Source organism: Budorcas taxicolor, chromosome 25 (assembly GCF_023091745.1).
Source record: "Budorcas taxicolor isolate Tak-1 chromosome 25, Takin1.1, whole genome shotgun sequence".
Lineage (NCBI taxonomy): Eukaryota > Metazoa > Chordata > Mammalia > Artiodactyla > Bovidae > Budorcas > Budorcas taxicolor.
The window spans coordinates 7,993,728-8,006,526 of NC_068934.1; the positions used below are offsets into that span (position 1 = coordinate 7,993,728).

At 40.8% G+C, this 12,799-nt stretch overlaps 1 protein-coding gene across 1 annotated transcript in view; it reads left to right on the plus strand.

Annotated features, from left to right (window-relative positions):
* CTSC (cathepsin C) overlaps positions 1-11,659 on the plus strand; it is a 41,995-nt gene extending 30,336 nt beyond the window's left edge. The window contains exons 5-7 of the mRNA XM_052661941.1: positions 2,089-2,204; positions 8,441-8,572; positions 10,570-11,659. Coding sequence (XP_052517901.1) covers positions 2,089-2,204; positions 8,441-8,572; positions 10,570-11,072 — 751 coding nt within the window. The 3' untranslated portion in view covers positions 11,073-11,659. The remainder of the gene's footprint in view (positions 1-2,088; positions 2,205-8,440; positions 8,573-10,569) is intronic.
* The last annotated feature ends 1,140 nt before the right edge of the window (positions 11,660-12,799 follow it).

Below are 12,799 nucleotides of genomic sequence, written 5' to 3' on the forward strand. Positions count from 1 at the left end.
CTCAGTGGATATGAATTTGAGCAAACTCCAGGAGATAGTGGAGGACAGAGGAGCCTGACGTACTGCAGTCCATGGCGTCATAAAGAGTAGGACACAACTTGGCAAATGAACAACAATAAGATTCATTGCTAAGGTTTTCTTCTGCAGACTAATGATCATAATCTGGCATTTTTCTACTCTGAGACTGTATGGAGTTTTCTTCCTGTCTGACTGATAGCATTCTCTCATAATTATACCCCTGTCTCAAAAAAATTTTTTTTGTATAATGTTTCTCATAGTATATTCTAAGGAGTGACTAGTCTACGAGATGTTCTGTTTAGTCCAAATTCAGAAAGGCAGCGTATTGTATCCCTTCTCAGATTTGCTAAAGTGAAAGAGCCATCCTGTGTCTGTGTGAGACGGAAAGTTGAGAGCTGTCCAGTAGCAATCCACAGGAGCCCCCAGTGGAGATGCGATCAGTGTTGGAACCTTAGGGAGACCAGGGCTCCTGTCTGAAAGATTTGAGCCTGAGACACAACTGCATTGCCATGTATCTGATGCCATGTTTCTGAAGAACTCCTGTACTTGAATTTTTCTCTTTCCACCCAACCACCTTGGTTTTAGAGAAGAGATAGATTTATGAAGCCCTGTTTTTAAGGCTAATAAGTCTCCTTAGAAGGTTTAAGATGAGATAGAAGTGGGAGATGTTGAAGCCAGACATTGTGGTCTAGCTGCCTGGTTTTCAGCAGCATTTTTGTATATACGTTAGATCTGCTGAAAGTGACATAATAGAAACTCAGAGATTCTTAACCTGAATCTCTGAAACTGAACCTGCTCAAATTGTAGGAAAATGTACCATTTATGGACATCTCTCTGAGTGAGCCCAGAGCTTTCTCCAAATTCTTAAGAATCTGGACCCAAATGATGAAGAGCCAATAATGTATAAGGTGCCTATGATGTTTGTAATTCTCACTTCTCTGCCACCCAGCTTCCTCTTTCACTCACTTCATTTTCATACCATTGAGCTTCATTTATCACGTTGCTTTTATTCTGTCTGTGTGTGCACTGACGGATAAACACTCTTGCCTATAGGATGTAGGAAGAAGGAAGTTAACACTTCAATTGAGTGTTTTGTTCACATGTAAGATAGTTACTTAAATGTATCAGCAGCATATATAGTCTTAAAGACATGGATGTTGATGGTCTTGGTAATCACCATAATAGCTTAATAGGTTATTAAAGACATCCAAGACTAGGTAATGTTTTAAGCACATTAGTCATTATTGCATTGAATTATCATAACAGTGCTTAGAGGTAGCTATGACTATGCGCATCATAACAGGAGGTGACATAGTTTTATGATGTTAAGTTCTTTGACGAGTGTCATACAGCTAGGAAGTGTGAAGCCACTGTAGGTGTCTTTATGTCTTACTCTTATCTGTTTATTGACCTAGTTTGCCTTCTTCTACTTACATCCTCTATTTCTCTGCCTTTCACTTCTTTTGTGACTACCATCACCACCCTCCATAGAGTCAAACATCAGTAATTCCTCTGTTTTCTCTAAAACCTTTGTAGGTCATCTTCAATTTCCCATATCTACGTTTTTGGGTCAAAATATATGAAAAGAGAATGCTGTTATTTAGGCATACTAAAACTAGCAATGGGAATATATAAAACCAATATTATTTCATAGGGGAAAATTACTAGATCCTGAAAAATAGATGGGTAATTTTAAGACTTCTCCAGTAGCCAGTGGCTGAGACACTGTGATCTCAATGCAGGAGGCCTGGGTTCAATCCCTAGTCAAGGAACTAGACCCTACATGTTGCAACTAAAGATCCCACATGCCACAGCTAAGACCAGTCATAGCCAAATAAATAAATTGAAAAAAAAAAAGGGCAATCTACCTAACTTAGTTGTATAATGACACATTGTATAATAGACATATTTTGTATTATAGACACATTAAAACACTGATGGACAAGGGTTCTTTGGATCTGAATCTATATCCTAGCCAGCCAGGTAGTTGAAATTATGGGATTAAAGGTTAGGAAATCATCCTCAAAGGAAAGACTATGTATTGATGTCAAGTGTCTATTTCCATCCTAGGCCCAAACCTGCACCTATAACTGCTGAAATACAGAAAAAGATTTTGCATTTGCCAAAATCCTGGGATTGGAGAAATGTTCACGGTATCAATTTTGTTACTCCTGTTCGAAACCAAGGTAAAAAAATGTCTGATTTTTTTCTTTTGTATTAAATCATTCTGAAATATTTATTGAACATTTACTATGTACCAGGCTCTCACATTCTGGGGATACAGAGATGAAACTGGTATGATCTACTTTAGTAAAGAAATAGAAAATCTATAGCTAATGAATACGCACTTCTTCTTTTTGTATCCTTGACAGACACTGGTAATACGTGATCTCTCCAGCTGAGCTCAGCATTTCTTCAGTGTCCTCCTCAGTGTGTGTTCCAGATAGCTAGTGAAATTCATTAGAGTAGTATATAAGCCAAACTCATTTGCGCTCCAAGTTACGGAGACTTGTATTGCAACAAAGAATTGCAGCTAAAATTAGTCTTTCTTGTCTTCCTTCTGCAGGTGGTTTGTTGGAATCTTTCATTTTTTTAACTGAAATATAGTTGACTTAGAATGTTGTATTAGTTTCAGGTGTACAACAAAGTGATTCAGCTTTTATATACTGTTTCAGATTCTTTTCCATTATAGTTTAATGTGAATATGTGATACGAATAAGTGATATCATATGTTATTTGTCTTTCTCTGTGATTCCCTTGGGCTTCCCCTGTAGCTCAGCTGGTAAAGAATCCACCTGCAGTATAGGAGACCCTGGTTTGATTCTTGGGTTGGGAAGATCCCTGGAGAAGGTATAGGCTACCTCCTCAGTATTCCTGAGCCTCCCTGGTGGCTCAGTCTGTAAAGAACGCCTGCAGTGCGGGAGACCTGGGTTCAGTCCCTGGTTTGGGAAGATCCCCTGGAGGAGGGCATGGCAGCCCACTTCAGTGTGCATGCCTGGAGAGTCCCGATGAAAGAGGAGCCTGGAGGGCTGACTTACTTAGTAAGATAATCTCTAGGTTCATCCATGTTGCTACACATTGCATTATTTCATTTTCTTATGGCTGAGCAATACTCCACTGCGTGTGTGTGTGTGTGTGTGTGTGTGTGTGTGTGTGTGTGTGTGTATGCACACACCGTATCTTCTTTATTCTGGAATCCTTTAAGTGTCTACCCACTCTCCCCCCACCCCTCCCCCATCATTAGTCTAATTATAGGAGCCCAGAAAATGAATCCTTAATTTTTTTTTGCTGATGAAGTAGATTTTTTGAATTGTGTAAGGATCTTTCAATTAACTTTACATCAGGATATGACATACAGTGGGAAGTATTAACTCAGCTTCCCGGTGGAGTGTTTACCAGCATTATCACTATAATTGCATTTTTTCAGTTGTTTCTGAAAATTAGATACAGTATGAGTAGATTTAATAACGCCTCTAATAGCACTTGAGAGCAAATTATCTTAGCCTAAATTTTAGCCAACAGTGATTGGAGAATCATTTATACAATGCTCAGGTTTATTACTTCTAAGCTCATTTTGAAGACAGCTGTATGCAAGACTGATTTGTTACTATAAAGTGGGTGTAGTATTTGCTGTCTGGAAACATTCTGATTGGTGTCTCCTGAAAGGATTATACATTAATAACACCCAAAGATAAACTTCCCTTCCCCTTTCCTAAAAATTCAGTGATCAGCCTCTCCCGGTTCTTAGTATTCACCACCACCCCTTCAGTTCATCCCCACTGCATCCTTGGAGAGTGTTCTGAATGTATGGGGCTTTGGGCAAGTCCTGCAGCAGCAGGGTTCCTGTCCTTTATCTGGCACTGGAGGTCTCATCTCTTTGTCTTTGTGCCAGTTATTCTTGGGCTCTTTGGCTCCAGAGAAAGTGTGGGTCCTTCTTGGAAAGGGGACAGCTTCTTTGAAAATGAGGGATTGGAAATGAGAGAAAGTTAAAGGTAATTGAGAAATGAATGGAAAGTCAGTTAAAAAGATTTGATGATTAAGATTTATTCTGTCATCAAATAGGTTTCCTGTCCTTACTGGAGAGGATTAAGTAGATACTACGCATTGACTGTTGAGGGCTTAGCACATGGTTTTTCCCACTGTTTTGTATTTATAGGGTATCTAATGTGTCAGGAATTTTTGTTTAAAGGCTGAGGATATGAAGACTAATATGATACAGTCCTTTGTAGAGACTACAGCTTAGCAAGACTTAAAAACAAAACATTAAGATACAATATAACTTCTGTAAGTAGGGCGTTTAAAAAATTCATTAAGAGAAAGTTGGACCCGGCTCGGCCGCAATAAACGTGTGCCCGCCCAAAAAAAAAAAAAACGAGAAAGTTGGAGGAAAAATTTCATTCAGCTCACTTCCCAAAAAGGTTTGATTGACTAGTGCTGAGATAATAATTCGAAGGAAATCAGACTTTCTAACCACAGATTTTTTGACAGTGTCTCTCTTGTAGCTCAGTTAAAGCTATTGTTGTCTGTAATATTCCATATTCTTTGCGTATTATAAATATGGTTTGTATAGACATGGGCAGTTTAAAAACAGAGGGCTTTGAGTGATTCATTGCTTTTAAATTGATCCCTTATCTGTGGTATCTTCTCAGATATCTGAGAAAATAGTGTACTCAGTGGTTCCTCTTCTGACTTCTTCGTGGTGTTCTGTACTTTAGGTTATGAAAAAAATTATTTTCTCTTCCTACTAACTGGGCTACTTGGAAGTTTCCACTAACTTAAATACACCAGTGTCCTATAGAATTCAAAATTACCCACAGTTCAGGGAATTTACAACTTTTCTCTATTCAGAGAGCAAATTAAGAGTAATGAAAAAAAAAAAAAAAAGTCCTGGGTAGGGGGATAAACTTTTACCCTGTAAGCACCAGCCTTATAACTAAGGTTTACTTTGCATGTGAGAGGGAAGAGAGCTAGGAAATTGGAAGAGAAGGACTTTCCTTGTTCATCTCCCAGTTGTGCTGTCTTTATTATTGTGTCTTCAAGAGAGAAGGGGAGTATCTTTCAGGTCACATTAATTAGGAAATGCAGAGTGGTTTCCTAACTTTAAAAATCTAGTTCATTTTAGTCTTCTTCCAACTATTGTTTATACTAAAGCTGGAAGGCAGGGATGTTAAACTGTTCCACCCTATTCCTTTTACATCCAAGATGACAAGAAATGTCAGAAAGGTCAAGTGAATTGCCCAGTCACATAGCTGACTGATGGGGTGAGTGGGAAGGGCAAAAAAGAATCCTGGCTCCTTACTACCCGTTCAGTGTGTTCACCGCTGTTAGAAGGTGAAGGCTGAGCGTTAACATGCAGTTAAGCCATGTGGCAGTCACATTATCTATTTGAGATTATGGAAACTTGATTACCGCAGAACTCTGTCTGGGCCAACTCCCCCTCTTATTCTTTTCTTTTTATTGTTGTTGTTTAGTTGCTAAGTCTTGTCTGACTCTTTTGCGACCCCATGGACTGTAGCCCACCTGGCTCCTCTGTCCATGGGATTTCCCAGGCAAGAATACTGGAGTGCATTGCCATTTCCTCCTCCAGGGTATCGTCCTAGCCCAAGAATTGAACTCTTACCTCCTGCATTGGGGAGCTGATTCTTAACCAGGGATCCACCAGGAAAGTCCTCCTATTCTTTGTTGCCCTGTTATCTTCTTAAAAGAAAATGGTCCTTTTGGAATCTAGACTCTGGCCTTGACTTTTGAAGAGATGTTAATTACTTCAGCAGCTGACCTTGGGAACATCACAGGCTTGAGGAAGATTATTTCCTTCCCTCCTCGTTGTAATTTCTCTGGTAATAGCACATTCTGAGTCCTGGAATGGACTTGTAGCCTGTCCCTCACACAGTGCTGGATGGCCTGATAATGAAGGTTTAATACTTAAAGCCAACAGAGTTATTTCTGTGACTGCCATGGGCCAAGACTGCTAAATGGCCAAATTGGGATTGTTTCTAGACTCTCTTGTGATATTACTGATGTCTCATGACAGGAACATTGGCTTTGCCATTTATTGGCACTCGTCTAGTTCTCTGACTTTCTATCATGTGAAAGAGGAGTCCTAAGGGCAGTATTATTTAGATGACTTCCAAAACAAAATGGACAAGTTAGTTTTGGTCTGCCGAGTGACTGGAAGATGGGGAAAGGAAATCTGAGAATTCTTTAAAGTCGATATGGATCTGTAAATGGAAGAAAACGGTATTCCTTAGGAGGCAGCTGCTAAGTCGCTTCAGTCGTGCCCAACTCTGTGCGACCCCGTGGACTGCAGCCTACCAGGCTCCTCCGTCCATGGGATTTTCCAGGCAAGAGCACTGGAGTGGGGTGCCATTGCCTTCTCCTGTTAGGAGGCAGCTGGGCGCTGGCATCTGCCGTCCTTTAGTTTGGTGACTGGCCAGGCCATTGCCTCTTTCTGAGTCTCAGTGTATGCATCATCAAGTGAGTAGATTGTACACTGGATGAATTCCAAGGCCCCCTTCCAAATGTCTCTCTTCTAATTGTCACAATTTAGCAAAAGCAGTATGGATAAATCTGAGATGTTTATGGGGAGAATTTTGGGAGCCGTCAGAAATGGTAGCAGTTAAAGGGTGACGGGGCACTAATAGACTAAAAGTAAAGACTGACTGTTTCCATTGAAACAACTTTTTCCTGGCTATAAATATGTGTCTGCTTGTTCATAATCTGACTTCTTTCTACAGAGATGCACTGAGTTCCTTCACTGCATCAAGGTGAAGAAGACAGATTTCTGTAAACACTCCAGGAAATTCAGTTTAGTTTAAGGAAAATAGTATTAAGTAATTCAAGTAGAGTTTAGAATGTTCCCTGGTGGCTCAGATGGTAAAGAATCTGCCTGCAGTGCGGGAGACCTGGGTTCAATCCCTGGGTTGGGAAGCTCCCCTGGAGAAGGTATGGTTACCCCCTCCAGTATTCTTGCCTGGAGAATTCCATGGACAGAGGAGCCTGGCGGGTTACCGTCCACGGGGCCACAAAGAGTCAGACACAACTGAGCGACTAAGACTTTGACTTTCTTTCATAGCACGCCGGAGACTGAGCTTAGAATATCCTGGTATTCCTTTGTTCTCAGGGAAAGACATGAATGAACATTTACTTGGAGAAGAGAAAAATGATGCCCCTCATACTTTTAAAATATAATGTTATGAATATTTTTCTGAGGAAGGCAGTCACTAAATTACTAAATTCACATTTATTAAAGAGAACAAAGGCAGCGTTCTCTTTATGTAGAATGAGTTTTGTTAGTTTTTGGGGGTTTTTTAAGTTATTAGTAAATTGAATAATATATCAACTTCATTTAATTTCCAGTGTCTTGGCTGCAGCAGATCTTGGATGCAGGATACCTGGGTTCAATCCCTGGGTCTACTGAGTGACTAGCTTTCACTTTTGGGGGGTTTGATACAAGTATATCTCCAGGTAGAATTTACATCAGTGGCAGAGGTAAAAGAGGCTATGTTATAATAAAGATATTAAAATTATGTTCATTTCCCTCTGGAATTGTAATAAGTGGAAATCTAGTTTTATTACATGCCATATTTTATTCTGTGTATAAATTTCTTCTACTCATATTGAAGAACCAGATTAAAAAATATCTTTATATAAATTACCTCATAATACAGTATTTTTTTTCTTCTTTTGAAGTAGCAACTATATTCCTAGCATATGCTTCATAAGTAAATTTATTTTGTCTTTGCCGGAGCATTCAGGTATTAAATTAAGCTGTTTTCTTTTCCCTTCTCCCCTACTTCCATCCAACTACTTTTCAATTTATTTTCAATTTCACTACCTCCATCTGCTTTAATATCTTTACTTCCTTATTGAATACCTTAAATACCATATTGGTCATTATATAATAATTACTCTTTTTGTTATATTTTCCCTGGTTGAATCCAACTCTCTATAATAATACACCTATACTTGAGCCATTCTTTGAGTTAATTCCACCCAACAAGTTGCTTTAGAAAATACCTCTCTGGAGATATTTAGAAGCTCAGTTCATATGTATTCCTCCCTAATTTTCTTTCAGCTTGACTCAGAATGTTGCAGATGTATCAATACATCATTTCTTCATTATTAAGAATACTGTCAAGTGCTTTGCAGAAGTTAGGAGGTTTTTTCCCTCCCAAAGCATTCTCAAGGAAAGTCCCATTTAGTAATGTTTGCCTTTTGGTGAAAAAGCTGAAATCTTAATATTTGCCTGTAAGGTCAATAGCGTTCGTTGATTGAGTCTCCTTTATTGTGTTAATTCTTAGGAACAAAAGCAGCAACACTCAATATAGCTATATTAATGTATGTCATCCACTCAGGTTTTCTTTGGCTTTTCTTGAGGGCGTCAGACTCTCTGAGGTTATATGTCTTCCTTTTCCATCACCAGGGTCTTGCGGAAGCTGCTACTCATTTGCTTCTATGGGGATGATGGAAGCAAGAATCCGCATACTAACCAACAATACTCAGACCCCAATCTTGAGTCCTCAGGAGGTTGTGTCTTGCAGTCAGTATGCTCAAGGTAAGTGTTGTGTTTCAGGCACTGTTGAGCTGTGTGTAGTTTGCCATTGTTGGCAAAACCATCAGGATGGGGGGTAGAAAGAGCACAGTGTCTGCTCTCAGAAAACCTGGGTGCAAGTTCTGGCCCCGTCACTCGCTACTTAGTGGTTTCCCATGGAACTCGCTGTGGCATCCAGCACAGTGTCTGTAGTCACTATACTCTGCGTAAGGACGGGCTCTCTGGAGCCTCTTACATACATTACGCAACAGTGGTCAGAACCCTGAGGGCACAGCTCTTATGCTACATATAGACAAGGGACAGACATGAAGCTGTTCTATAGGATTTTGAAGACCTCCCAGCTTCTAACTATGAGTTTCAGTTTCAAATAAGGTCTCACTCTGAAACCTAATTCTTATTGAAAGCGTATGAACACTAGTTTCTCTCTAGAAGGATGTCAAAGTTTTGTACGTAGGCTTTCAGAACAGGGCATATATAAGGTGTGTAGAAAGCCAGTGGATTCAGGGAGAAATCGGCTCATTTTGAAGTTTGCTGCTGCCGTCCCCAGATTTGGCTACTTGGAAGTTTCTCAGTTCACCAGTGCAACTGCTGGTGTATAGTTATTTGTCAGTGAGCCTTTTATTCTTCCTGAGATACTTTAATATTAAACACCCACATTGTGACTTCTGGGCCCTGAAGACTCTAAAATATCACGAGAGTAACCTCATGAAGCTTACAGTGAAGCAAGGAAAATAGAAATTCAATAAGCATGAGAACAATGAAGGAAAAGTACAGGGTTATGGATGTGTATACCGGCATAGCTTGTTGTCTTGCTCTTCTCAGACACGGTGTGTTTTTACAAATTGAAGGTTTGTGGTGACCTGCGTTGAGCCAGGCTGTCGGCGCCGTTTCCCCAGCAGTGTTTGCTCACTTCATGTCTCTTTGTCACATTTTGGTAATTCTTAAAATACTTCCAACCGTCCCCCCAGCAAAATGATTATGACTCACTGAATGCTTTGGTGATGGTTAGTGGGTTTTGTTTTTTTGCAATAGAGCATTTTAAAATTATGGTGTGTGTACTGCTTCTTCTGGAAAACATGAACACTTAATAGACTACAGTAAACTGTCAACCTAACTTTTATATTCCCTGGGAAAACAAAGCATTTGTGTGACTTTCTTCATTGTGATATTTGCTTTATTGTGGTGGTCTGGAACTGAACCTGCAGTGTCTCTGAGATATACTGGGGCCAGGACTGGAGGGAAGGAAGGATATGGGGACCTGATTCAGACTTTTCTGCAGGAGATGGTCAGAGAAGACTTCCTTGAGGAAGTGTCTGCCTGTTTAGTAGTGACAATAATTGCAAGCTTTTATTACTTTTATGTGACTTAATCCTACAAGGAAGGTGCTATTCCTATCTGTATTTTACAGATAAGTAAACAGAGGTACAGAGAAATTAAATTCTTAACATAGTTTTGGATTTGAATCTATATAGGCTTCAGAGCCTCCCACTTAACCATGAAGCTACCTTCCACTTCAGGGGCCAAATAAATGTATGATAGATGGGGATGAGAGGATAGTTAGCTAGATGGCTGATGGAAGGGTGAATGAAGCAGTATTTAAGCCAAGAGCAACCTTCAGGGGTGACATAAGAATAGTTAGTGGGCCTCCTTGGTGGCTCGGTGACAAAGAATCCACCTGCCAATGCAGGGGACACGAGTTCTATCCCTGGTCCGGGAAGATCCCACGTGCCACAGGACAGCTGAGACCAGGATCCACAGCTGCGGAGGTCCACACGCAGAGAGGCCACTGCGATAAGCCCCCACGCCACAGCTGGAGAGGAGCCCCCGCTGCCACAACTGCAGAAAGCCTGCACACAGTAACCAAGACCCGTCACAGCCAAATACCCAATAAATCTTTAAAAACACATTAATGGAGTAGAAAAGAAAACGTGAAATGGGACAGTTTCTCCTGTAGCCCTTTCTAACAGACGGTGGTAACCCTGTGTGCTCTTCACCCGCAGGCTGTGAAGGTGGCTTCCCTTACCTCATCGCAGGGAAGTATGCCCAGGACTTCGGGCTGGTGGAAGAGGACTGCTTCCCCTACACAGGCATGGATTCGCCGTGCAGACTGAAGGAGGGCTGCTTCCGGTACTATTCTTCCGAGTACCACTACGTGGGCGGTTTCTACGGGGGCTGCAATGAAGCCCTGATGAAGCTCGAGCTGGTCCACCAGGGGCCCATGGCCGTTGCGTTTGAAGTCTACGACGACTTCCTGCACTACCGCCAGGGCGTCTACCACCACACGGGGCTGCGAGACCCTTTCAACCCCTTCGAGCTGACCAATCACGCTGTGCTGCTGGTGGGCTACGGCTCGGACGCGGCCTCGGGACTGGATTACTGGATTGTTAAAAACAGCTGGGGCACGAACTGGGGTGAGGACGGTTACTTCCGCATCCGCAGAGGCACCGACGAGTGTGCGATTGAAAGCATAGCGCTGGCGGCCACCCCGATTCCTAAATTGTAGGGTGTAACTCGCAGGGTTTCATGCTGACCACCGTCAGCCAGGAAGGGAAGATGCCTTATTCGCGGACTGGAGACGTGTACAGTATTCCTGCTGCAGTTTCAAAAGATTATAGATAGCTTCCTGTGAAGATTTGTGCCTTTCCAATTAAAAGTGCCCTTGATTTTAATTTTAATATGCTTTCCCACTGAAAAGCAGTCTGCTTTTTCCTCAGTACTCTGTTCAATGTGGTTTTTATGGAGGATGGTGAATGATGAAGTAATGGATTTTGCTAATCATTTTGTGATTCAAGCACATGCTGTATTTTTAAAAAATCGATGTGACCACATAGGCTTATTTTTAAATTGTATAAATCATGAGACAATATGACAATGGTTATTAAATTTTAAAAAATTATAAATACTCAAGTAATATGTACTATGGTTATGTATGTGCTTAAGAGAATATTTACTCTTGACTCCTGTTATATTTGTTTCATGTATGTAAATACTTGAAAAAGAAAACTGATTTCAGGGCATTTCAACTAAAAACAACAAAATTATGAATATTTACAATAGAGGGTATATGCAATTAAAGTCTAGTGAACTGTTTCCTGGCGGCTCAGTGGTAAAAAATCTACATGCAACGCAGGAGACTTAGGAGATGCAATTTCTAGGCCTGGATCAGGAAGATTCCCCTGGAGGAGGAAATGGCGACTCATTCCAGTATCACTGCCTGGAGAATGCTATGGACAGAGGAGCCTGGCGGGCTACAGTCCATGGGGTTGCAAAGAGTCAGACGTGACTTAGTGAATGAGCATGCATGCATGAACCCTGAAAAGTTATCTCCTGGGTATTTGAGGAGCCAGGGATTATAGAGAAAAGAAACTCAAGTTTTGGTGAGTCTGGATATTGGTTAAAACGTTTTACAGTGTATCTTGCCCTTGAAGGTATTGGTTAGCCTTCATTGGCTGAGCAGTAATAGCCTAATAAGTGGAATATGACCAGTTTAAATTTGCTCAGGTCTTTGGGATCTCCAAGGGATATTTCAGAGATGTGAAACCTCTACACTGAGTAAACAGATATGATTCAGTAGAAATGATAGATTAGGCAAAATTAAGCAAATTAGTCAAAGCTCTAAACCATAAATAAGAACCACAAGCCTTCTAGAACTGACAGGAATCCTAGAGATCATGCCATTTCACTCTTAATCAGAAAAAGAAACTAAGGCTCACTCAGTGGGCAAGTGACTCATCCAAGGTCAAATGATGAGTCTTGATTAGAACCTAGATTTTCTATGTCTGGCTCTCCTTGAGTGCCTTAGACACTGAATCTCTGCGCTTTCTACCAGAGGGTCCAAATCACCAAGATACAAGGTGCATACTTGGAGATTTCACATTGACATGTTAAGTCTCAGAGCTTTGTCTTAAACCTCATGTCCTTCTTGCATTGCAATTCACTACAGTGACATTTTTGTTGTTAAACTGAAGCATATTCCAGGAGTTTGCCTTGTGTTTAAAGGGTGGCTCCTGGCACATGGCCACATACCTTTGACCTTTTTACCACATGATGACAAAGAGGTAGACACTCTGAGTGGCAGGTGTAACCAGAGCCCTTAGTATCTGGAAGACCTCCAAGGAGGTATATTTTCTTTGTTACTGATTTAATATAGTTATAATTCTACTTTATGCCTAGCCTTGTTGCTACATGAATGTGTAAATAGACTTCACAATGAAGCAGGAATTCATTTTC